Source organism: Bubalus bubalis, chromosome 5 (assembly GCF_019923935.1).
Source record: "Bubalus bubalis isolate 160015118507 breed Murrah chromosome 5, NDDB_SH_1, whole genome shotgun sequence".
In the NCBI taxonomy this organism is placed as follows: domain Eukaryota; kingdom Metazoa; phylum Chordata; class Mammalia; order Artiodactyla; family Bovidae; genus Bubalus; species Bubalus bubalis.
The window spans coordinates 4369861-4397721 of record NC_059161.1 but is presented as its reverse complement, the minus strand read 5'-3'; the positions used below and the strand labels follow the sequence as shown (position 1 = coordinate 4397721).

At 43.0% G+C, this 27861-nt stretch overlaps 1 protein-coding gene across 7 annotated transcripts in view; it reads right to left on the bottom strand.

Moving 5' to 3' along the window:
- DENND1B (DENN domain containing 1B) overlaps positions 1-27861 on the bottom strand; it is a 279905-nt gene that overhangs the window by 102256 nt on the left and 149788 nt on the right. For 4 of the 7 annotated variants that reach the window (XM_025285317.3, XM_025285318.3, XM_025285319.3 and 1 more), the window contains 4 exons: positions 26027-26086; positions 24808-24861; positions 21159-21269; positions 3142-3242 (listed from right to left, as the gene is read on the bottom strand). In XM_025285317.3, the coding sequence (XP_025141102.3) occupies positions 3142-3242; positions 21159-21269; positions 24808-24861; positions 26027-26086 (326 nt within the window). The remainder of the gene's footprint in view (positions 1-3141; positions 3243-21158; positions 21270-24807; positions 24862-26026; positions 26087-27861) is intronic. The other 3 variants (XM_025285321.3, XM_025285327.3, XM_025285322.3) reach the window with 1 other exon arrangement.

The following is a 27861-nucleotide window of genomic DNA, read 5'->3' as shown; positions in this document are numbered from 1 at the left end:
CCCATATGCACTTGTGCACGAACGTGGGAAGTTCTTCCTGTCTGGGGACCCCAGGGGACGGAAACTGAGTTCTATTCATTATGTCACATACTCACAGCTTGGCAAACGCACATTTACTAAATGTCAGGCCCACAAAGGGATGGATTCATGAAGGATGAGCTGACCAGTTAGCAAGCCTCCGTCAGCCGACCAAGATGCGCTATTCACCCACGGTCACAAGATGGCATTGCGGCCCTCTGAGTCTAGCCCAAGCCAGAGACACGCTTCCAGGGGCCAGGACTGCCTCGGGACTGGGCAAGTCCAACCACCTTCAAGAGTTGGCAAATACACAACTAGCCCGTCACATCTTCCTAGTGCCATTTTTGGAGTGGGATATAAAAATTTCTTTACTCAAAAAATATGAGATTGAAGGCATGATCTCAAATTTTTCTGCCTTTTGCACACACATCATTATGACGCTAGGATCAGTGGCAAAGATGCAGAAAAAAGAAAACCATTTTCTTAGTTCAGTCTGTGGGATTTTCTGACAAGGAAAGAGAGCTGGAGTCTTAGACAGCTATTTTGGAAAAAGAATGTAGATTACACTGCCCACTTCCTATGTTAGAAGTGGAGCCCATCACGGTGACCTTAAGGTTTAGGAACTCTCAGATAACTTCTTGCTTCATTACCATGGCTCTGCTCTCTGGACCAGGGAAGTGCCTAGCACGCAGGCTATTAGAACCTGTCCTAAAGGGGCTATTTCAGAGGTCAGAAATGACTAAGACTTAGATACAAAACTAGCTTCCTTCATTTCAGGGGAAGCGGCCGAAAAAGAACATGTGGGCAGAGTTGGAAAGCATCAGTAAGACATCTCTGGAGAGAGTTAGTGATCATTTCTAAACACAGCATTTCAGGAAGTCTTAAACGTGTCATCATTACAGAGAATGGAACTTAAAGGGATGTTACCTCCTAAGATTTCAGAACATTTTCTACAGAAAAATTAAAATAGCACCAATATTATGTATGACAAAATGTAATTTTAAACCTCACAATTAGAAGTGTTAGTTCTTGAACCACTGAGTTCAGTTCAGTCGCTTAGTCGTGTCCGACTCTTTGCGACCCCATGAACCGCAGCACGCCAGGCTCTCCTGTCCATTACCAACTCCCTGAGTGTACCCAAACCCATGTCCATTGAGTCAGTGATGCCATCCAACCATCTCATCCTCTGTCGTCCCCTTCTCCTCCTACCCCCAATCCCTCCCAGCATCAGGGTCTTCTCAAATGAGTCAGCTCTTCATATCAGGTGGCCAAAATATTGGAGTTTCAGCTTCAACATCAGTCCTTCCAATGAACACCCAGGACTGATCTCCTTTAGGATGGACTGGTTGGATCCCCTTGCAGTCCAAGGGACTCTCCTTTGGCACAGATTTTTTAAAATCATGTAGCAATGAATTTTCTAATACTTTTGTCAAAATTATTGAAAATAAGTAAGTTTTAATTGCTGAATATTATGTGCAAAGATCTACTGCACATATTGATGTGAAAGAATCGTGGTTCCTGCCTTCGAGGATGCTGGTCTAGTCTAAGTATTCTGGTGAGAGAAGAAGACTCTAACGTGAGTACCAAGACAACTATTTCTAGAGCCAGCTGTACTCTCAGACGTGTGTGTGTGTGGTGCTTTGCAGTATAATTAAACCACATACCTACAGTCTCCTTCCAAACTGTTTCTGCCTCCCAGCACCCAAAGGGCAGGATGGCAGTGGGAAGTCACTGGAAACTTACTTCATGGCATTATCAATACTAGTAACATTACCATGCTGGGGAAGCCCACAGTAGGTGGGTTTAATTGATATGTGGTAAAATATATGTACTGTCATTAAAATCATTTGTTTTGAAGAGGCCTGGTCATAAAAACTTGACAGAAAACTTCATTGTATGAACTTAGATCATTTCAACCCTTAAACAGGTCAAGTTGATGTGCTTTTCCATGAATTCAGAAAATAAAATAACTACTTCATTTCTAAAAAAGCTTTTTTTTTCTTTTAATTAACATTGGTTGTGATAAAAACAAATATATTATGGTCAAAATCATTTCCTTTCTGTGTGTGTGTGCACATACGTGGACCGGTGTTGTTTCACTCACTCAGTCGTGTCCGACTCTTTTGCAACCCCATGGACTATATAGCCCAGCAGGTTCCTCTGTCCATGGGATTTCCCAGGCAAGAATACTGGAGTGGGTTGCCATTTCCTTCTCTAGGGGATCTTCCCGACCCAGGGATCAAACCTGTGTCTCTTGGTTGGCAGGCAGATTTTTTACCATCTGAGCCACCGGGGAAGCCATGTGCACATGGATGGTTCAGAATAAAAAATTTTATCTGACTTCTTAAGAATTGAGCTCTGCCTGCAGAAGATGATTGCCCTAAGTCCTGAGGAAGACCACAGGGCTGCTGTGTGAGGGGCTAATTCTCTGTCAGCCTCCAGGGAATAGGACGGGGGCAGTTCTGGAGGCCCAGCGGAATTCAGACTGTGAGATCACCAGCAGGTGTTTCTGATGCCAACAAGTGTTTCAGAAATCCTCCCACACATGTCAACACTGCTTTTCACGTGGCTCAAGGCTGAGGCTTTGACTTCACCACCAGGAACTCAGGGAAACCCTGCATTCGAGGCAAGCCCTCCGTGGGTATCTGGTACCAGGCATGCTACTGGGGGAAGTGTGTGTGGGAAAGCATGCCTTGGGGTGGAGGGGATGGACATGTGCCCCTACAGAGACAGCCTGGATTCTCAAAGACTCTGCAGACAAATTCTAACTCCTGGGACACGGGCTCTCTGACTGATACTACAACTTCTGCAAAACGTTCCTAACCACAGCTGTTAAGACTGGGTCAGCTTCTATCTGTGCATTTAATTATCTCAATGACCATAGAACAAACTCAAGGAAATCTAAAGAACTTCATGTTTGCCAAGAATAGATTCTTGCTACCTTTGGAAAGAACCACCCTGACCACCTTTTAATACTTACTGCTGATCTCCATGTTGGATTTGAGAGGTCTCATTCATACACATACACATGAGTAAGCCCTCCAAGCTTACTTAATCTGCAGATGAGGCGGCGTCTCCCAGTCCTCAAGTCTGGGCCCACGGGAGCCGGCAGAGCCAACTTACCAGCAGTAGTCCAGCAGGTGCGGGGGGAGCACCGGGATGTATATGTGTTGCCAGTACATCGGGTACAGCAGGGCGACCGAGCCGTGCAGACAGGCAGTTAACTAGAAGGTGTAAAAGGAAAACAACAGTGAGTGGCCGCTGACCCTCCACACGGAGAGACACGCTCAAGTTATCCAAGATGGACCATGCTCATAAAGCCATGTATGATCTTGAATCGTATTATTTTGATCAATTCTGCTTGTAAAAAAAAAAGTCTCATGTTTCAGAAGCTGTCCTGAAAAATGCATAAACAGCAAAGTAGCTTCTTGGGCATCTTACACGGACGGTTATAGCTTCGTAACATAGACTGTTTGGGGTCAAAACTAAGAACCTAAGTAAACCTGAAACATCAGGCCAGCGTCTGAGGAGGAACTGCGGCAAATTACAGCGTGTGCTGCCCGTGCCCGGCTCGCTGGGATGAATGCGCCGTGATGCGGTCTGGGGGGAGGCGAGGCTGGGGGCTCCGCAGGGATATCATTAGGGCAAATTGCCAAAGAATGAAACGTGAGCCAGGCGGGGGAGCCTGGAAGCTGCGGCAGCGCCGGGGGACCTGGCGTTCGACAGTTGGAGCCGCCGCGACGTGTGAACCGCGGGTGATGGTATCAGGAGACGCTGCTCGCTGACACGGAGAATGTCACCATTGACCAGCGCGCTGCCCGAGCTCGACAGCTGTACCACAGGAAGCCAAGGACATCATAATTTCGTATTTAAACTGCTCCTTTCAGATTAACATCGTGCTTCCTAGCTTTATACCACAACAGCTGCAAATACACTGATGCTATTTTAAAGGTAATTGCCATTTTAATTGTTTTGTTTTGGCAAGCAGTTAATTAAATATTTTTTTAATGCTTAACAAAGGGATATTGCTCCCCCCCGCGCCCCGCCCACTGACCCTCATCAGAATTCTTTCCCTGTGACTTCGTTTACATTTTAAATTATATTTCTCTAAGTCTTGAGACCTTTTTTTTTTTAGCATTTAGGCAATATTTAAATCAGCATTCTTCCTCATTTTAAAGTTTTACTATAGTCTGCATTTTCAAGACACTGAATGAATAAAAGTTTTCATTCGACTTGAAAAATGGAATTTAAAAATAAAACTATCTGAAAATGCACCACAAAATTTCTATAAGCCATTATTTCTGTTTTATCATACAAAGAAATTAAAGTTCATATGGTAGTCAAATTGAAGGGATAAATGTAAACAAAGCAATTCAATCTTAGTAGCAACATTTGTCTATATTTAAGCGCAAAATAGTTCCACTAAATTTTTTAAAAGTCAGTTGCAATAATCTAATCTGAACCAAAAACATAAAAATCTTGATTAAAAATACAGTCATCTTCATCATATGTATTATATTTTTTCTGGTTAAGATTTTGAATTAATTTTTATATAGCAAAAAATGTATTTGTTCCATTTGGAATGTTATCATCACAGGGTTTTAGTACTTTGCATTTATAAGTTTTAATAATTTAAAATATTCCTTCTATAAATATTTTTAAAATTTCTTAATTAGCCCACACAGTATACCACTAGGAGGCATTCAGATGCTTCTCTTTAACAGTTTCAGACCACACTGACTTCTCTTATATATCTGAACCAGAGGGAAATGAAAATGGAGTTGATCTCAGTGATGTCAATTCTTAGCTTGCTTGTGCTCCCTGGCTGTGAATGAGGCCACTTTAAAAGCTTCAGTGTCACCTGATGGGCTAAAAGCACTCACAGAGCTGTGAAAGGCACTTAATTTACTCGATTTCTACATCTGCAGAGAGATGGCTTTTTAAAACAGCTCATTGAAAACTGTTTTTAAAAGGAAAGTATTTTTTCATTGTTGAGAAAATAATTAACTGTGTAACAGGAGGGGAAATGCATTCTCAAAATGAGGAATTATAACAACATTAAGCTAATTTACTGGGCACACCAGAGTCCAAAGCACTGTATTAAATACTACAGACTTCCCCCTACGCCCTCGATGGTCCTCCCCAAGGGAAGTCATGATGGTCCTCCCCAACGGAAGTCATGAATTGCTCGCTAATAAGACACAGTATCATCTGATGAATCTGGTTTCTCAGAGGACGATTTCTGCAACAAGAAACAAAGTCACAAACTTTCTGTGAAGGCCAACATTTGGTAGAGGGTCACATCAGCTAATCGAGACCCTCCAGGAAAGAAGGAAGCTCTGCAGAATTGGGCAACCTCCCAGATGCAAGGGATTGGCCACAGGGAGAGTTAAAAATACTCCCCCCAACCAATCCACAGGTTCTGGCTTAATCAACCAGGATGAATTATTTAAAGAAATGCAACAAAAGTGTCAGGTTTAGGTGGAACTTTGAGGAATTTGCTCTTGCAAATACTGATTCTGTTAACACGTGGAGATTTCCAAAGAAGGCAAAAATAGAAGATCGTCCATGTCCACCCAGCACCATGTAACAACTATGTGACTTAAGAAAGCAGAGAATATCCGATCACAGCACATGCTTGTGGGTGAGGCAGTAAGTAAAAAACAACAACAAAACAAAACAAAAACAAAACAAAAAAAAAAAACAAGGAAAAGTAAATTTACTAGGAAATTAAGAAGTTACATTGTACAAGGTAATAACAATGTTGTACAAGGTAATAACAATGAACTACATCACAGACGAGTCAGGGCACTGCCCCTGAGGCTGTGTAACTGGCACACCCACAACACAGATACACACACACACCCCCACAAACAGAACCAGACCCCGGTTTCCTCATCTTTAAGAAATACATGCTATATGATCTGTAAACACGGTCTCAGAGAGATCTAACTTCTTTAATCTTAGATCAGATCAATTCTAACACTTTATATCTTTAGAAATGGTTAAGAATTTTTTTTTCCATAAAGATGGTTAACAGAACACTTTACCTAGACAATAATTCAGACCCACCTTCAAAATCTATCTAATCTCAGAAAGATTTAATGCACAGTAGGTAACTGTGAAGTTGGAAATATTATAATAACTTAGTCACTTAATTCAACAAAGTTTTTGAGTCCCTGCCATGTGCCATCATAAATTTCTACTAAGCAACAGAAACAGACTTTATTTTCTTGGGCTCCAAAATCAGTGCAGACACTGACTGCAGCCATGATATTAAAAGATTCTTGCTCCTTGGAAGAAAAGCTGTGACAAACCTAGACAGCATATTAAAAAGCAGAGACATCACTTTGCCAACAAGGGTCCATCTAGTCAAAGCTATGGTTTTTCCAGTGGTCACGTATGGATGTGAGAGTTGGGGCCATAAAGAAGGCTGAGCACTGAAGAATTGATGTCTTCAAACTGTGGTGCTGGAGAAGACTCTTTGAGAGTCCCTTGGACTGCAAGAAGATCCAACCAGTCCATCCTAAAGGAAATCAACCCTGAATATTCATTGGAAGGACTGATGCTGAAGCTGAAGCTCCAATACTCTGGCCACCTGATACCAAGAGCCGACTCACTGGAAAAGACCCTGATGCTGGGAAAGATTGAAGGTGGGAGGAGAAGCGGACGACAGAGGATGAGATGGTTGGATGGCATCACTGACTCAGTGGACATGAGTTTGAGCAAGCTATGGGAGTTGGTGAAGGACAGGGAGCCTGGGGTGCTGCAGTCCATGGGGTCGCAAAGAGGCGGACGCGACTGAGTGACTCAACAGCAACGACAAAGGGGCAGGGATGCAGAACAAGCCCGTGTCCATGGCACTCTCGCATCACAGCAGAGAACAAACAGGAAACAAGTAAGACATACATTCACGTCTGAGCTGTAGGTAAATTCTGCGTAGAAACCTAAAGCAGGGAAGAGGGGAGAGAGTGACAGAGGGGCCATCCTACACAAGAGGTGGGGTACAAACTCTGACACAGCCACACGGGCACTGAGATCCGACTAAACCCTGGGATCCAAGGAGGGTGCACTCGGGGAGAGGGGCATCCAGGAGTCCTGGGGCAGGGCAGGCTCGGCACCTTCACCGAGTAGCGGGGGGCTCAGCTGACTGGATCAAATGGCGGAGCAGCAGGGGATAAGGTCAGAGAGGAAGCAGGTTGGAGCTGAGGAGACTCCCGGGACCTGGTGAAGATGCCAGGTTTCATTCTAGATGAGATCTGTCTGCACCCCTGAACACAGTGCTGACTGTCACAGCAAATCAATTCCCTAGAACATTTCCAGAACTTTGCAGACGGAAGAAAGCAAATGATGTGCTGTAGAGGTTTGCTTTGGAGAATGAAGGCCTGTAAAGAAATGAGATCAAATGATGCAGAGTCTATAAATAAACACCGAACCACACGGTCCACCTGAAACAAGCAAAATATTATAAATGAACTACAAGGGAATTTAAAAAAAAGAAACGAGATCAATAAATAGGGAAAAGATAATCACATTACTTTGATTAGAATTACCTAAGATTCTAGGTAGTTATAGGTTCATAATCGGGTTAGACCCCCCCCCCACAGCGCTCTTTTGACATTTGTCAGCTGTTTCTCTACCACGGTTCTTCATGAAACCAGGGGATGTGGGGAGAAGAAGATTCAGTGTTTGGGTCAGAAGATATCACTGACATCACATTCTTGAGACTGAAGGAATACACGTCTGTCACTGAGCAAAAATGAAAGGTACCAAATAAAGAAAAAAAGCTATCAAATAAAAGCTTAAGGAAAAAAAAATCCTTATCGTCTTTGTTAAATGGCATAGGAAAATATAAATCCACATATAATTTCACCAAGCATACTCAATATGCCAAACTGATATAGTCCCAACATACTCACACACACACAAAATTCACAGGGATCTTTATTTCCTATAGAGTACAACTGTGAAATAAGTATGTATGGAAGCCACGTGAGAGAGACAAGACCTGGGGCCTGTGAAATCAGAGAAATCTGACAACAAAGGCTGCTCACAGTGAACTGAGTCACGGTATAAAGGAGACGGGGCCTTCCCTTTGTGGCCACAAGTCTAAGGGCAGTGCTGTTACTGTTAACAGTGAGGAGTACGTGTTTACGTGACGCAAGCTGGCCCTGGGCCCGGCATATTCTCAGCACTTGACACACTCAGGTTTAATCCTACAACAACATTATGAAATAGGTGCGATTATCATCACGCCCGCTTTACAGACCAGGACCCTGCAGCAAAGTTACACCGCTGGCCTGCGGTTCCACAGCTAGCGCCGCGGGAGGACCCGCCTGCCACGCAGGAGACCCCGGGTTGATTCCTGGGGAGGGAAGACCTGCTAGAGAAGGGATAGGCTACCCACTCCGGTATTCTTGGGCTTTGTTGTGGCTCAGCTGGTAAAGAATCTGCCTGCAATGCAGGACACTTGGCTTTGAACCTTGGGTTGGGAAGATCCCCTGGAGAAGGAAACAGCTACCCACTCCAGTGTTCTGGCCTGGAGAATTAGATGGACTGTATGGTTCATGGGGTCGCAAAGAGTCGGACAGGAGTGAGCAACTTTCACTTTCACTTCACACAACTAGCAAGTGGCAAAGCCAGGGTACCAATGCCGGCAGGCTCCAGAATACAATAACCGTTATTTTAAGCTGGCTTTTGATATACAAAGATTCAAAATCCCCATCATTATAAGGCTTTGAATAATAAATACTGGCTGAAAACATTTTATACTAATTATATAGCAGTAAGGAGTCTTTGAACAGACAAACAAGAACAGCTGACCTTTAAATGAAAAATTCAACATCTATGATAGAGGTGCAATGTAAAAAACTTTCCCCAGGCATCAGAGTCTGCAGGAAACCAACAGAGCAGGCTCTCCAAGATGTCACAGAGGGGGCTGATGAAAATTCTACGAGTCATCACCTCAATCTGCAAGTATACTTAGTTGGAAGCGAAACCCAAGTTCCTTCCCTTTGTGATATGAAATCTCACTTTGCTCTAAAAGTTAAACTAGATATTTATTAGAGGAAATCAGCCCCCTGATACAACTAGGCCATGTTTGAAGTGATTCGGTAAACATGCATTTTGAGGAGGGAAAAAAACACATTACCAGATTTCCAAGGAGATGACAGGAAGATGGTCCATTGAGTGTGATGACCGCAACAGAAAACAGCACGATTCTAATTCACACACTTTACAAGTAAAGATCTCATCCTGACCCGTCGCTGCTCCCGTTACTCGGGGCTCTGTGTCTCTTAGCCAGAGTCTTTCTTTTTTTTTTTCTATAAAAGTCCCTCTGCCTGCAACTAAAGTTCTATAAGAATTACTGAGGGACATATTTATGTTCCCTAGGAATTTATTTATGCATAAAATGCAAGAAATATTGATTAGAGACTTCATTTGATTTTTAAGTGAATCAATATTTAACTCAGAAACCTAAGCGCTATAAACAGTTATGGGTGCACAGAATAAACTGCTGCAGCGATAAATTCCTCATGGAATGAAAAAAATTTTAGTGGAAAGCATAAAGAGACCATCTGTTTAAACGCATTTAATTTACATTCACATTTAAAAGTTTAGGCCAAGAAAGGTAGCAGCCGGCTACCTGAAAACTGCAAGGTTATTCCAACTATGAAACATTCTTAATACAGCAAAACTCTTAACACTCCACTTGACAGTTGAAACAGCAATCCTGTAGCATGAAAGAGGACAGCGGTTGGTTGTACCCTTTGGTTTTCAATGCTTTTTTATAATAAGATGTTATCTTACACGTCACTCTTGCCTCCTCCTTGAGGGCGGTGTGTCCTGCTGTTTCACTGCCAAACATTCATCCTGACCTCCCTGCACCCAACTCCCTGGGAAAGCTCTGCTCATCTCGCGGCTGGCCAGCCAAACAGCTCTAACGTTTCTCGCTGGCTTGCTGCTTTCATATACTCATGCTTTCATTCATTTTACAGGTGGGGGAACCGAAACAAAGTTAAACCAACTGCCCAAGACCACACAACTAGATGTGGGGACATAACACAGGTGTCAGACATCGCCACTGGTGCTGGGGACAGGATGATGAGCCAGAGACGCGAGACCCCTGCCCTCAAGGAGCCTACACGCGAGGGAGCCTCAGCTCTGCGTTTCTGCGGCTGTCACACTGCACAGAAACACCGCCGGCCCACCCACTTCCTCCCCTGTGTGATGTTCCTGCCACTAAGTCTGCCGCTCTCTCTGCTCTCTAGTTCACACTCTTCAAGTCAATTCAGCAGCAGTTTTGCTTTTCCTAGAGGAACCCATCTACTTTTCCACAAAATTCAGGAGCCTGACACTGTAACATAACTCAAACGTACCTGCCTTCTCTCCACACAAGCTTCCAGACCCTGGGTTCCAGAGGACTGGAAGTAAGGATGTTCATGCGAATTATATACAAACTATACTTTAAAAATGAGGCAGTTATTTAAGAAGTAAACCATACAATTAAAAGAATCCTGCAACTGACAATTAGGAAGAAACCTGGAGATCACTCTTGTTCAACTGTTTCATCTGTTACATAATAAATTTCAGGATAAAAGAAAAAATTGGCTTACATGAAATCATCCAATGTTTTCAGTTGAGTAATCATGAACTGAAACATAAATCTCTAATTTTAAACGATAATATTGGTATAATCACACTACTACCATATTGAGGGACATGGTCCAAACAACCAATAAATAAAACCCAATTGACTGAACCTATTTTCTAAAACTATTAGGCATCTCTGAAAATCAAAACCTACAAACATCTCTTAACCAGGAACAAAATTGATGGTGAACCACTAGCAACAGAAAGACAACCACAGGTGTGAGGCAGCCCCAAAGGAGTTTCTAAACCTTTACAAGTGGGGCAAAATGACTCTAACCATTCATAAATTACGTATAATTAAATGAGAATGAAACACTACATATATATATATATTATATGCTGTATTATTTACATTGTATATAATATTCACGTACACACTTAAAGTACATATATGTGTATTTGGCATACACCTCAAACACTTTTAAATGTATACACCTATATATAAACATGGGCTTCTCTGGTGGCTCAGACAGTAAAGAATCTGCCTGCAGTGTAGGAGACCAGGGTTAAATTGCTGGGAAGATCTTCAGGAAGATCCCCTGAGGAAGCGAATGGCAACCCACTCTAGTATTCTTGTCTGGAGAATTCTATGGACAGAAGAGCCTGGCAGGCTACAGTCTATGGCGTTGCAAAGAGTCGGACACGACTGAGCAACTAAGCACAGATATGTAAACATGCACATAAGCATCTACGTGTGTGTGTGTGTGCTTGTGTGTGTGTGCACTCGCATACACACACTCCATAGAGTCACTACTTACTCATAGCAAATGACAGCAGGCTCGGCCCCGCTGCGTCAGACACTCAGGAAATACCTGGTGAGTGTCTGTCCTTTATGTGTCAGCCTAAACTTGCCCCTCTTCTTTATCTGCTTTCAAGCAGGCTATGCACACGACAGACGTCCCCTTATGCGCCACGTTTCTAAACCCCAGCCTCACCTGCCTTTCGTGGTCGCTGTTCATTCAGGACCTGGCCAACTCTGGTCGAATCACTGTGACTGCCTTTTCACTGGATGCCTGTCAGTCAGTTTCCCTACTCCAGTTTTCTTTTACTAATATAATGCCATCAGAGTTCCTGTCCCCAAAACAAAGCTGATCACAGCATGTCCCCTATTTGCCTCCCCACAGTCTGCTGGATAAAATCCAAACCCCTTAATTTAGCAAACGAGATTCTTCACAATCTGGCCACTGCCTGTCTGTCCAGCCAGATTTTGTAGCACGACCTCTCTCTCACACACACACACACAGACACACACACACACACACACACACGACAAGTAAATATTTCCAAGACAAAACACCAACTTCCTTCCAAGAACCAGGCGTGCTACTGGGGTCAGCTTTTAACCTACTGTCCTCTCTCCTACCTTTCCCACATCAGAGTCCTATTCACGCTGCCTAGGCCTTGATTGACATGATATAATTTATTATTTACGACTTAGAATCATAAATAACCTTGAAATTCCCAGTACCTGGCAAATAATAATATTTTATCAATACTAAATGAATAAATACCGCTCCACTCTTGTTTGGAAAACTCGACCAAAGCCAAAAGTCTCCTTCAAAACCAAGTTCCTGGTTTTCTTCCCAGGTGGTTAACTCGCTCCCCTCCTCCCATGACACTATTTATCACCATGGTAAATGTCGGGGAGATGACAGGTTTGGGGAAGCTGTGCCTTCAAAGCCTGCCCCCTGCCCCAGATTCCCTCTCCGCTCCTGGCCTGCGCCCTGGGCTCTTGGGGCACCTCTGCTGTCCTAGGTGGGGGCAGAGGCCCCTGAGACGCACTACAGGAGGGTGGATGGATGCTGGGCCCTGGGAGGCCGGCTCCCACAGGGCGACACCCCCAGCGGCTCCAGGTGGGCCACTGGACCTGCTTCGGGAGGTTCGGCGGCAGGAGGCTTCTAGGGAGGCATCTCCCTGGCAAGCGGCTGGGCCACGAAGTGTCATCAGTTAAGGACGCTGCACCTCTTCCGTTGAGGAGGAGGCCTGATCAGGCTCAGGGTCACTGGACGAAGGTTTGGGGGAGGACCTGCCATCTCTGCAAGCACGGCTACCACCAGACTCAGAGAAGCACACCCCTGAGGGCATGGCACTGCATACAGCATGCAAATCATCAGGGTTATCTATCTAACTGCAAACTGATGCAGCAGGCTCAGGGCCGTGGACTCGACTCTTCTCACCCACACTTGGAGCCAAGAAGCCACTGGCCTAACTGGAAGGGGGGCGGCACGCCCAAGACCCAGGTATGTCCGCCATGGGGGAACAGCACTCCTGAGGGGAGGTGGGGGGCAGCTCTGTTTTACATGATGAAGGACAGTCTCTGAATCAGAAAACATTTCACGGTGTTGCTTCTCCCAAAGCCAGAAGACATGGGATCACAGGTCAGGGGTGAGGTGGGGTGGCCCCCACGTTACCACACCTAACACCCTACTTGGGCAAGTTCTCCTTCCTGCCCCAGCTGAGCAGACCTCTTCTGGTTTGCAGATTGGACCTCTCAACGGGAGACGTCCACCTGAACCAGACAATGAGATGCTACCTGGCCCTCCAGCCCCTTAATGCCACTGAACCAGCAGGCTAACTGGGACTAATCTACTGGCTGGAGCGACTGACCTCAATGACCAAGAATAAATCAGTTTGTTTCTACACAACAAGAGGCAGAAGCCTCCCTTGGCACCATAAACATCCAATGAGTGAAGAAAATTTCACTTTCCAACAGAAGAGAGCAGTTTGTCCTACTTAGAACTACATGAAGGCCCAAAGATACCAAACCAAGTTCCTGTACAGACTGAACAAGATTCAGTATAGCGACAGACACTCATAAAGCTGAAAGGGTACAAGATGATGGATAACTTTCCCACCAACGAATTACAATTTGAGCATAGGTTTAAAAAAAAAAAAAATCTTCTAGTTGAAGACAGCTGAACACAAGTCTTTCTAAAGACTGTGTGGAAATTGCCCTGTAACTTGTGAACTTCAGCATTTATGAAGAAACCTTTAACATCATCACTGCCAGCATTACTATTTATAATTATTATTATTCAAAGAGACAAGTGTCAAAGGGGCAATAAGACACGTTTCTATCCTGATAATTCCCATGTCAGGTGAACACTTCATATTACATTACATAATTAGTGCAAAGGTTATTTTATAAACTTTTCTGATAGTCACAATTAAAAGATTAAATTACTGCACACACACCACTACAGTTCTGACCCTTTATGTCCTCATTTCTGTGAAAAACAGCTCTCATCACCTCAAGGCTTGGAAGATGCAAACACAAGCAGTTTTCCCATCTTAGAAGTTAACTTCCCACAGTGTCACACAACTGCCTCGACAGTTCTGCCTGCACACTCTGGCCACACCCGCCTGGCAACGCGTGCAAACACAGCGCTCCGAAGAAGAGGATCGAGTCAAATGCCACACCGAGAAGCAAAGCCACTGTATGCACGGTCAGCCGACGTGACTGGTTGCTGTGGGCTTCGGGAAGAAATAAAAACCTAAAAGCTGGTTCCAGACTACCTTTCCCTGAGAGGTCGGGGTAATACCTGTTAACTGCACCAGTCTGCTGTAGCTTTAAAATCGCTAAGCGGGGAAAACGCACTTCGATCATCTGGGATGGAGAGGAGATTGGGTAATCTTTGTTCTCTCCCAACTGTTCAGTTCTTGGTCTCCAGAAAGGCTCTCTGTACAGCAGGCTTCAGATGAAATGCGGATACAGGTGGAAGGCCGAGTGCAGACGACGGAAAACCCAGATGGAAGGGTTGGACCCCCTCCAGGCTCCCCCTCCATCCAACCCGACCTGTGACGTCTACACTTCGCCAGCCGACTTCCCGGGGATCACAGGATGTCCTTCTGCAGAGGCCTTGGATGGTATTAATGAGAGCGGGGCGGAAGTTTACGCTGAAACGCCTGGGGGCAACCGTAACAAAAGAGGAGAGGACAGTGACTCAGCGCAGTTCGGGCACGCAGGGCGCGCCGCGTGCCGGCCGCCCCCAGGACATGGAGCGCGCTCAGGGCTCTGTGACTAGTGCACTCACGGGCCACGAGGCTGCTGCCCGCCCACTACATGCGGGTCGGAGTGGGAGCCACACACAGACAGCCGCTCGGAGGGGAGCGTGGCTTGTAGCTGTTTCCGCAGGCCACGAGGACACACTCTAGTTAACACATCACTGACAGGACGACGAGAGGGCTGCTGTCAGACGCCGGGCAGCCCGGTGCGGCAGACAGAATGCACGGCCCCAGCTGACTCATTAGGGGAAGTCTGGGGAGGCCCAGTTACAGAGCACATGACAAGGCTTCATGCCTGGCTGACTTGAGAGCCGATGACACGGCTTTAAACAGCAATCTCTGCCTACCCCCGGTCACAAAACAGCAATAAGTCAGCGGATACACCCTTGTAATGTCATGATTTATTCCTTTGCTTTGAATACAGGAGACTCAGGGCCGAGGCGCTCCGCTCGTCTGCTGTTGGCTTGGGGCTTCAACCTCCAGGGTCTGCCCACGGCATGTACAAAATCAATGTTCTTGTTCAGGGTTGCCAGGAACCCTTCTGTGTGTATGGGATAACGTGCACGTCAGAAGGATGAACACACAACCAATCACGTCCCAATTCATTCAACTCAAAAACAGAAAAATACAACAGTGCGTCCTAACCAAATACATCTTAATATAAAGGAGGAAAGACCTGTGAAAAACTATTAAAACATCACAATATTCTTGATACTTCTGCTAACATATCTCAAGACTAAACTGTTCATTTAAAGTTTATCACTAAAAAGATAATTTACAAAGCAAAATTTTAAGTACAAACAATACCTAAAGGAAAGGGTCCTCAAACAGCTCATTATCTGCCAGTGGATCACCAGTGAAACCCCAGCAAGCTATAGCGTTGACAAACACGACTCTAACACAATTAGGACCATCAAAATGTAAATCCAAAGTTCCCAAAACTATAATAAAATTATGTATGTAAAGATAACTTACTTGTGTTCTTCTAGTAATTAACAATCTGGTCATCAATTTAAAAGCAACTGAAAATAGGCCAAACACAATTTCTTGCATGAAATAACATTATAGTTTTTATCATATATACAATCCTATAAGAATGTAAAAAGCTTCATGGAGAGTAGTCTTTTAACCTCAGTTCATTGATACATTAAACATTCCTTCCTTGGTTGTTTCAGAGATTTCACCAAACTCTTTCTAAAAAATAGCTTATTCCTAATTTATGTTATGATACTACTCTTTGACCTTAAACATTACTGTGTCTGGAATTTATAGCATGTGTGTGTATATGTGTGTATGTGCATGAAATCTGTTAAGCTAGATTCAATGCAGCTTCCTCCACGTAAGATGGGTGAGGAGATCATGAAACCAAGCTTGAATTATGTTTCTTTTATCAGTCCTCCTGCCCCAGACAGTGAACCAAAGCGAAGCTGTTAACTGAGAGCTGACACCACCACCACGTTTTTAGGAACTCTCAGAAACAACTAGTATTGAGTTTACCTCGAATATAAGAAACAACTCCCTAATCAGTTCAGTTCAGTTGCTCAGTCGTGTCTGACTCTTTGCAACCTCATGAGTTGCAGCACGCCAGGCCTCCCTGTCCACCACCAACTCCTGGAGTTCACTCAAACTCATGACCATTGAGTTGGTGACGCCATCCAGCCATCTCATCCTCTGTCACCCCTTCTCCTCCTGCCCCCAATCCCTCCCAGCATCAGAGTCTTTTCCAATGAGTCAACTCTTCACATCAGGTGGCCAAAGTATTGGAGTTTCAGCTTTAGCATCATTCCTTCCAAAGAACACCCAGGACTGATCTCCTTTAGGATGGACTGGTTGGATCTCCTTGCAGTCCAAGGGACTCTCAAGAGTCTTCTCCAACACCACAGTTGAAAAGCATCAATTCTTCGGCGCTCAGCTTTCTTCACAGTCCAACACTCACATCCATACATGACCACTGGAAAAACCATAGCCTTGACTAGACAGACCTTTGTTGGCAAAGTAATGTCTCTGCTTTTGAATATGCTATCTAGATCGGTCATAATTTTCCTTCCAAGGAGTAAGCGTCCTTTAATTTCATGGCTGCAATCACCATCTGCAGTGATTTTGGAGCCCAAAAAAAACAAAGTCGGACACTGTTTCCCCATCTATTTCCCATGAAGTGATGGGACCAGATGCCATGATCTTCGTTTTCTGAATGTTGAGCTTTAAGCCAACTTTTTCACTCTCCTCTTTCACTTTCAAGAGGCTTTTGAGTTCCTCTTCACTTTCTGCCATAAGGGTGGTGTCATCTGCATATCTGAGGTAATTGATGTTTCTCCCGGCAATCTTGATTCCAGCTTGTGCTTCTTCCAGCCCAGTGTTTCTCATGATGTACTCTGCATATAAGTTAAATAAGCAGGGTGCCAATATACAGCCTTGACATACTCCTTTTCCTATTTGGAACCAGTCTGTTGTTCCATGTCCAGTTCTAACTGTTGCTTCCTGACCTGCATATAGGTTTCTTAAGAGGCAGGTCAGGTGGTCTGGTATTCCCATCTCTTTCAGAATTTTCCACGGTTTATTGTGATCCACAAAGTCAAAGGCTTTGGCATAGTCAATAAAGCAGAAATAGATGTTTTTCTGGAACTCTCTTGCTTTTTCCATGATCCAGCGGATGTTGGCAATTTGATCTCTGGTTCCTCTGCCTTTTCTAAAACCAGCTTGAACATCTGGAAGTTCATGGTTCACGTATTGCTGAAGCCTGGCTTGGAGAATTTTGAGCATTACTTTACTAGCTTGTGAGATGAGTGCAATTGTGCTGTAGTTTGAGCATTCTTTAATACCGAGCCTTTATTAAAGTCATTTATTTTTTTAATTCAAACAAAGTAAAAGGGTAGGCACGTTAATTTTTTATCTAAACTGCAGATCCAGTCTATTATAAATTTATAGCTAATGGTCATTTAATCTTATGCAGACAAAACTCTAAGCACTTCATATGTACATATGTGTGTGTACATACATATGTGTATATATATGTGTGTGTGCATGTACCCATATCCATAATCTTTAAAGCAACTCTATGAGATTACAATTAGTACTACTCCCAGGTTGAAAGTCAAAAGCTGAGTGAAAGAGGAGTTACCTAGACATTAAGAAGTGTTTATAAATTATAGCAGAAAGAAACACTAGTATTACTTACCAAAAAAAAAATTTTTTACACAATATTTACATGTATGCAGTTTCCTTTTTTTAATTGCAGTATAACTGACAAAATATTATACTATATTAGTTTCAGGTGTACAATATAGTGATTTGGGATTTTTATACATTACAAAGGGCTTCCCGGATGGCTCAGTAGTAAAGAATCCACCTGCCAATGTAGGAGATGCAAGAGATGCAGGTTTGATTCCTGGCCAGGAAGGTCTCCTGGAAGAAAAGATGGCAACCCACTCCAGTAATCTTGCCTGGAGAATCCCATGGACAGAGCCAAGCGGTCTACAGTCCAGGGGGTCGTGAAGAGTTGGACATGATACTGAGCACTGTATGTTACAAAATGATCCGCACTAGTAAGTCTAGTTACCATCTGTCACCAAAGTGGTAACGTCACTGAGAACATTCCCTCTGCTGTACATCACACTCATGTGATTCATTCATTTCATAACTGGAAGTCGGTGCCTCAATCCCCCTCCACCTATTTCACCCACCGACCTCCCGCCCCCGTCACCTCTGACACCACCTGCTTGTTCTCTGTATCCGTGAGTCTGTTTCTGTTTTGTTATGTATGTTTTGTTTTCTAGATTCAACACATAAGTGAGAGCACAGGGTATTTGCCTTTCTCAGTCTAACTTATTTCACTTAGCATAATACCCTCCAGGTCCACCCATATTATTATAAATGGCAAGGTTTTATTCCTTTCTATGGCTGAGGAATATTCCATTGTATGCATGTATGTGTGTGTGTATATACACCTCACCTTCTTTATTCATTCATCTCTAACTTGCACTTAAGTTGCTTATCTTGGCTATTGTGAATAATGCAACAATAAACACAGGAGTGCAGGTATCTTTTTGAGTTAGTGTTTTTGTTTTCTTCAGATAAAAGCCCAGGAGCATCACTGCTGGACTGCACGGAGGTTCTTCTGGTTTTGGTTTTCTGAAGGATCTCCATCCTGTGTCCCATCAGGTGTATTTCTAACATGTTCCTATACAGACTGCATTCACTCACACAGCTTACTCCAATGCTGTCTTTGGGCCTCTCACGGGAGAGGTCCCACCTCATGGGACGGCCGCCCTGGACCACCGGGCACGTCACTGGAACCTGCTCTCACTTTCCACACACACGCTTTCCTCCCTTACCCTCCAGTTCTCAGCACCACATGACACAACAGCTATTCGTTCACTCGTGTCTCTATCTGCTACATCTGGTGGATTCAAGCTTCAGAAGTGTTTGGACTTCACTTTGCTTACTGTTGAAGCCTCAGGGCCTAGATTGTGCCAAACACACAGTAGGCACGTAATAAATGTGCTACATGAATTAACCTTGACAAGAATTTGGTTCCTAGATGTTCAAGACACAATCTTCTTAATCTTCAGGACAATATCCATATAGAAGTATTCTTCATAAGTTTAAAAAAACCTGACTTAAAAGAGTGATGAGGACAAGCTGTGTGGTGTGGCCAAAAATAAATAAATAAATGCAGGAAATATCAGGGTAACCAAAAAAAAAAAAAAAAAAAAAAGCTAGTTGAAAAAAAACACTGATGAGGAGGAAGAGACAAAAAGAATAAATAGGAATTTTTTTACCTCAATGGTTAAGTTAAAAACAGCAGAAAAGCAAATATATTAGAAAAAGCATCAAATAATTCAGACTGAATTTCTTAGTATCACATTAAGTAAATGCAAATAATTATGTGCACCACTGACTGGCACTTATTCTCAACAGAACCATAACATTTCTCCACAGTCCTTCAAATGCACGTCAGGTGTTTCTCAGTACATATTGAATATATGTTCAACTCTTTTTGAAAAGTGAGCATATCAGTATTGCATTTCAAAATCTCAAAACTGTTTTCTTGACTCTAGAATAAGGAAAATAACCTAAAATTAGAACCAGGAGACACAGTTTCACATTGCCCATCTCCAGCTGTCTGGGTGGCCTTGAGGTGGCCATTTAACCCTTCTTTGAAAATACCTTTGTCACTCTGTTCAGTCTCTAAGTCATGACCAACTCTCTGAGACCCCATGGACTGCAGCACACCAGGCTTCCCTGTCCTTCACCATCTCCCAGAGTTTGCTCAGACTCATGTCCATGGAGTTAGTGATGCTAATCTTTCTCATTGTTATATCCTAAATAGGAGAAGGCAATGGCACCCCACTCCAGTCCTCTTGCCTGGAGAATCCCATGGACGGAGGAGCCTGGTGGGCTGCAGTCCATGGGGTCACTGAGAGGCAGACACAACTGAGAGACTTCACTTTCACTTTTCACTTTACTGCATTGGAGAAGGAAATGGCAACCCACTCCAGAGTTCTTGCCTGGAGAATCCCAGGGACAGGGGAGCCTGGTGGGCTGCCATCTATGGGGTTGCACAGAGTTGGACACGACTGAAGTGACTTAGCAGCAAATAGGTATCCTAGAGAGATCCTGAAGCTCTTTCTACTCTAAGACACTAAAACATTATAAAATAAAGTTTTTATTTGTACTACCAGGGAACAAAACATAAAAATAGTATCTTATTTTTATCAGTTAGCTAAATTTGTAAGGAAGGTAATTCATGGGATATTAAATAATGTTTTTTAATAAATATCTCCTATTACCCACAACTATAATTCCATTTATATTACATTTTTAAGTCAAAATTTTTAATTTTAATGCTTAAAGCAGGAAAAAAGATTAGGAAATCTAGAAAAATACTTTTGAATATTTTTCTAGGACCCAACAAAACTCCTTCTATTCTCCCTGCCTTTTCCGCAGTAATGAAGACCTTCCAAAAGAACATTTCAGTGAGTGACATAAAACCTGTGATTTGAAAAAAAAAAAAAAATGCTATTTTGACTTTTAAGTTATTATCAGTCTGAAGAGCTTCTCCAAATCAGAACTATTATAGCATCCACTCCCCCACCACGACTTGGCAACAAAGATGAATCCACCTATTACCAGGTTAGGGTAGCCGCTATTATCCCGGCCCCTTGATTTCTTTCAAGTAGCTCCAATGGAAAAAGAGCCTCAAGTGAATAATAAAGATCTCATAATAGCTCTTAAGAATTCTTTATATGGTAGAAGGCACTAAAATGAACTCCAGGGAGTGAAAAAGGAAAAAAAAAAAAAAAAAAAAAAACTCTCATCTTCTGATAAGAAGAAATAATTAACCTGACTTAATGCACCCGCGAAGGCCTTCCATAAATCAGACCTTTGTGCTCCGCGGAGGACTAAAGCCCCGAGTCAGGAGGGTATGCAGATGGCGCCTGCGGAGCATGCACAGAGCATGGGGCTTGGGGGGCGGTACTCACGGTGCTGAGCTTCCCGGACGTGACGATGATGCGCCTCTCGTGCAGCATGCTGGCGAAGAGCTGCAGCATGTTGTTCACGTCCACGGCCACGAAGTACTCCGTGAGGTTCCTCTGCACGGGCAAAGACAACCGCGTGAGGTGCGGGGACAGCGCCAACAGCCACCGCGGGCTACCCGTGTTCGGAGGATGTTAGTAAAAATTACTAATAAGTAAATGCAGTTCTGGTTCCGCCGCCACGCCAAGCATGGAGCCTTCGGTTCTTATTTGAAACACAGCCCTGTTCTGGGAAAGTGTCCTCCGAGGGTGATCAGGGCATCACCACTCTCTCTCCCTCTCCCCGGCTCCAGACACCTCTACAGGAAGCCAGTTGCCTGGGGCCCTACCCAGCCCGCTGGGAGTGGAGCCTTGGGAATTCCTTTTCTCAACAAGCACTCTGGGTGCTTCTTACAGGCACCCTGAACTCTGAGAACTGCTGCTCCAGAAAGCACATCTGAGTCTCTCCTTGTGTGCCAACTACTCAGCAAGGGATACCATGGGTTGATAGGATAGATTGGGGTCCCCAGACCCTGGTCATCGACCTGTACCAGCCCATGGCCTGCTGGGAGCAGGGCCAGGTTGCAGGAAGTGGGCAGTAGACAGGCAAGGAGAAGCTTCATCTGTATTGACATACGCTCCCCATCGCTGGCATCACCACCTGAGCTCTGCCTCCTGCCAGACCAGTGGTGGCATCAGATTCTCCTTGGAGCTTGAACCCCTCGGTGAATGGCGCATGGGAGGGGTCTAGGCTCGGTGCTTCTTATGAGAATATAATGCCCGGTGATCTCATTCTGCATTATGGTGAGCTGTGTAATTATCTCATTCATATATTACAACATAATAATAATAGAAATAAAGTACCCAGTAAATGTAATGCATCTGACTTATCCTGAAACCATCGTCCCCCTCACGTCATTCATGGGAAATTGGCTTCCACAGAGCCGCTCCTTTGTGCCAAAAGGCTGGGCACTGCCGCTAGGCAACCACAGACGGTGGTGTTGCTCAGCCGCTAAGTTGTGTCCGACCCTTTTGTGATTTCATGGACTGCCGCCCACCAGGCTCCTCTGCCCATGGGGTTTCCCGGCAATGAGACAGGCTTATAAAGCAGACCTCTGGGTCTTTATGAAGGAGGGTCTCGTTTATATTCCATGTTGGGCCAGCTTTATACCACTCTAACCAAATAAAAGTGTCAGTTTAATTTGACTCCGTGACATAACACTTAAAATTATTTTCCCCACATAAGAACAAAATTGGGGTAGCCTATATAAACTTTAACTTTAGATCCTCTTCTTATTTTTAATTTTCTGTACTCAAACAAATGCATCAGAAAGCAACATATAAGAGACGACAATAAACTAAAACTGGAGGAGTAGAGGGATCATGACCCAGAAGACCAAAACCTTTAGTTGAGCAAGAAAACACTAAATCCAATTGTTTCTTCCATTTCTGTGAGGTAGAAACTTTCTCAGGAGAAAATGGCAATCACAGCAGGGCATTAGAACCTGTGACCACCACCAAGTGATGCCGAGTTTGGTGGAGAGACTCATTTCCTGTTTTTTCTATTTGAAGCCTACCTCACCTTCTGTTTCCACTGTTCATAATGCAAAATAGTTTTATGGCATTCAACATTAACACTGTTCCTGTAATCTCAAAGAAAGATAATTTCTAAATGGGGAATTATTTCCCAATGCAAAAGGCTGCCTTATGTATAAGTCCTTGCTTTTCCTTTTCTGTATTTCCCTAAATAGGACTTTTTAGAAATGAAATATCCTAATGGGGGGGAGGATAGTTAGAGAGTTTGGGATGGCCATGTACAGTCTGCTGTATTTAAAACGGGTAATGAACAAGGATCTACCGAACAGCACATGGAACTGTGCTCAGTGTTATATGGCAGCCTGGATGGCAGCGGGGCTTAGGAGAGAATGGATACATGTATATGGATGGTTGAGTCCCTCTGCTGTTCACCTGAAACGATCATAACCTTGATAATCGACTATACACCAACATAAAATAAAAAGTTAAATTTTTTTCTCAGTTCCAAAAAAAAAAGTTTCTATTCTCAGAGGCACTTTTTCCTTAGAAGGGTTCTTTAAGACTTTCAAAGTCATAGCCTTTAAAAAAAAAAAAAAAGTAAAGTCTGCTAAATCAAGCTACTAGCTTTTTATTATTAATTTAAGAAAGGTACAAAACCTCAACTTGGGGCTGTTAATGCAAGTCAGGGTCCCTCCCTTCTAACCTCTAGGTGAGGGGCAGGCATGCAGATATCAAGTCAGTCAGCCTCCAGACTCCCAAACAGAGGTCCTGCCCACTGGAGAAGGCAATGGCACCCCACTCCAGTACTCTTGCCTAGAAAATCCCATGGACGGAGGAGCCTGCTAGGCTGCAGTCCATGAGGTCGCTAAGAGTCGGGCACAACTGAGCGACTTCACTTTCACTTTTCACTTTCATGCATTGGAGAAGGAAACGACAACCCACTCAAGTACTCTTGCCTGGAGAATCCCAGGGACAGGGGAGCCTGGTGGGCTGCCGCCTATGGGGTCGCACAGAGTTGGACACGACTGAAGCGACTTAGCAGCAGCAGCAGCAGCCCACAGAGGACTTGAGGGCCTGGGAGATGACCTCTGAATCTGATGGTCTACCTCAGGCTGAATGCAATCTTCTCACAGGAGGCAACTGAACGCATCTCTACTAAAAACCCCACTGACAGCCTTCCTTCCATATCAGGAAGTTTACCACTGTCTTCTTGTACTTTGTTCACTCACAACCCACGTGCTTTTGGAAACCAAACACTCAGTAGGTTCATTTTCGGGAGGACAGCAGAGTATAGTACATATAAAAATAATAAATATTCCTGAGTTGATGTTTCCTTCACTTCTGATAGAATTATTTATAATGGTTCTTTTTATCTTCCCGAAATGAAGCTGGAAAAAAAGAAACTTACAAAAGGAAACATCTCCTTTTCACACAGTATCCAAAAGTGTACCTGTCAATTCCATTCACCCAGGTAAACTTTTCTGCAGAATTTTAATTTGTAATAACCATTAGAACACTGAAAATATTTCTAGCAAGGATACAATCAGGACTCTAAATAAAATGCACAATGTGGCAATTTTATAATTTCTGGTAGTATCCTTCAGGCCTTACAAAACATATATGATTACTTCAATTAAAAATCAGGATACTGAGTAGAGAACATCTGAGATTTGAACAGAGCTATATACACAAGGAACCTAAACACGATGGGGACTATTTCCGTGAAAGTATTTCCCACTGCACACGCTCATTTCCCCATAACCAGGAGACATCCGCTGAGACACCTCATCTGCCTGATCCAAGGAGCTCAGAACCCGAGTACAGACTATCCTACTGATCTATCTCAAATGGCAGAAAGAGGTTTTCTCAAATAATCTGTCTTACCCATAATCGATGTAAAGGAGGTAAAGTAGCAGGTACATAAAGAAAAAGAGATGACACCATTATTCTTAATTTTTTCATTTTTTTCCTCACAAACACAAACGGTTACAATGTATTCTATTTCTCTACCAAGAAATACTTCAATTGTGAGACCAAAATAAAATTCATATCAGTAGAATAGAAAACATAGAAAACTTACATTCTCGGGGATGGTTGGCAGTCCAGTTACATCAGGGGCAATGAAGCAGGAATGCTGGTCAATGGAAATAAATCACATTAGAAAAGGAGAATTAAAATTTTGTAGCATTATGTATAATTTGAGGTTAAAATTTTAAAAATATATCAACTAAATTGAGAAATCAAGGACTGATGCCCAGGATTTGTTGAAATTGAGGGACTCTTATAATACAGCAGGTTTACAGGAGATTTAACAATATGCTTCTCATATGAAAAGTGTTGATTAAAAATATTTCATATTAAAATTGAAATAATAATCTTAGAAAAAGTGTATTAAGACCAAAAAAGCATATTACTAATAGAAACATAGATAATTTTAACACATTTCGTTTAGGGAGCCTGAGGAAAGGCTTGTTTACCCAAGAATATATCAAAATGTATTAAGACTGAGTCATCACAAATTTCTTCTGTACATATCAGCCACTGTATTATTTAGAAAGCAGCAATAAAAAGTAATTTTTAATATTTAAAACTTCTTGAAAGGTAATTTCTCACCCCAAAACATGACTTTTATATACCCACTGAACAAATGTTAATTAGCTTTTATAATACTCAAAGCAATACAGCAGTTAGTTTATAGACAGAGTCACACAAAAGGCACAATGTGCACCTTGACGTTTCACAGAACGTTCCCAGATCTTACCACACAGAATCACAGTACAATTCAATCACCAAAATCAATTTATTTTCTGTTCATATTAATCTCCAAAATTATTTTGCTATCTCACATAAGGACCTAGTTAATATCATCCTATAATTAAAGATTGAAGGGGGAAAATCATCCTAGCAAGACTGAGCACCATCAAACTCATCAGAGCAAGGCTAGTGGGCACAGTCATAACGTATGACTTACAGGCGGCAAAACAAGGTCCCGGACCCTTGTGACAAACGTGAGACCACACCCATGCAGCGAGCCCAGCTGGACACCACACCCCTCTCATGAGGGTGAGCGTGGATCTGGTCTCTATCAGTTACTTTTATTGGGACAGATATTTACTAGCACTATTTCACTGCTATGCTTTAAAAGACAGTATAAACAGAAAATATAATCTGAATGATTAAGAAGGAAATTTACCACTTCTCAAAGGACTGGGGTGAATATTAAAGACAGTGATAGAAGTAATTAATTTGGCAGTGATTTTTCCCAATGATTTTCAGAAGCCAATGTCCTTTGAACTCACCCGTGCTAAGGAGGGCTGCTCTTTCAGAACTTGCTCACTGGCAAAAAATATCTCTTGGTTCTTACAATACGCGAGAGAAAAAAAATGAATATTTTACTTTCAAGGGAGAAATTTACACAACGATTTGCTGTGTATTTGAGAAAAACCCATGTAGCCACATTATCTGTTGAAAATACCTGAAGCGTTTTAAATGCTGATTTGCTAGTTTTATGCTAGAAAAATCATTAAGTACTTTCTTTCATTCTCAACTAAGAGTATTCTGTGGGTATTTAATGACTCTGAAATACACTTTCAAAACAAGCAGTTGCATTTGATATTAACATTTCATAAAATCTCTGTGTGACATTCTAATGGACTGTAATGTCAAGTCTTGAAAACTCATGTGAGGGAACACTCATGAAAATGAAATTATAAGAAAATCACAGTAGTTTCTCAAGATTTGTCATTTTTTTCTAATAGAAAATATGAAAGAAATTTCTATTCCATTTGTGAAGGAAGAAAAATTCCTAAGGCCATCAATTTTAACCTGACATCACAAAACGTTTTCATCGGAGTTTTGCCAGTCATTAACAGCACAGAACCAGAGATCAAATTGCCAAAATCCGTTGGATCACTGAAAAAGCAAGACAGTTCCAGAAAAACATCTACTTCTGCTTTATTGACTATACCAAAGCCTTTGATTGTGTGGGTAACAACAGACTGTGGAAAATTCTGAAAGAGATGTGAATACCAGAACACCTTACCTGCCTCCTGAGAAACCTGTATGCAGGTCAAGAAGCAACAGTTAGAACTGGACATGGAACAACAGACTGGCTCCAAATTGGGAAGGAGTATGTCATGGCTGTATATTGTCACCCTGTTTATTTAACTTATATGCAGAGTATCATGAGAAATGCTGGGCTGGATGAAACACAAGCTGGAATCAAGATTGCCGGGAAAAATATCAATAACCTCAGATGTGCAGATGACACCACCCTTATGGCAGAAAGCAAAGAAGAACAAAAGAGCCTCTTGATGAAAGTGAAAGAGGAGAGTGAAAAAGTTGGCTTAAAACTAAACATTCAGAAAACGAAGATCATGGCATCCGGTCCCATCACTTCATGGCAAATAGATGAAGAAACAATGGAAACAGCGGCAGACTTTATTTTTTTGGCTCCAAAATCACTGCAGATGGTGACTGCAGCCATGAAATTAAAAGACACTTATTCCTTGGAAGGAAAGTTATGACCAACCTAGACAGCATATCAAAAAGCAGAGACATTACTTTGCCAACAAAGGTCTGCTAGTCAAAGCTATGGTTTTTCCAGTAGTCATGTATGGATGTGAGTTGGACTATAAAGAAATCTGAGTGCCAAAAGAATTGATGCTTTTGAACAGTGGTGTTGGAGAAGACTCTTGAGAGTCCCTTGGACTGCAAGGAGATCCAACCAGTCCATTCTGAAGGAGATCAGCCCTGGGATTTCTTTGGAAGGAATGATGCTAAAGCTGAAACTCCAGTACTTTGGCCACCTCATGCAAAGAGTTGACTCACTGGAAAAGACTGATGCTGGGAGAGGGATTGGGGGCAGGAGGAGAAGAGGACAACAGAGGATGAGATGGCTGGATGGCATCACCGACTCGATGGACGAGAGTCTGAGTGAACTCTGGGAGTTGGTGATGGACAGGGAGGCCTGGCATGCTGCAATTCAGGGGTCACAAAGAGTCGGACAAGACTGAGCGACTGAACTGAACTGAACATTAAAATAGCTTCATGGTATATCTAAATACCTCAAAAAAGTTAACTTGTCTGCCTCATATCACACGTTTAGTGACTTTTTCTTAAACCAAAATCTTCT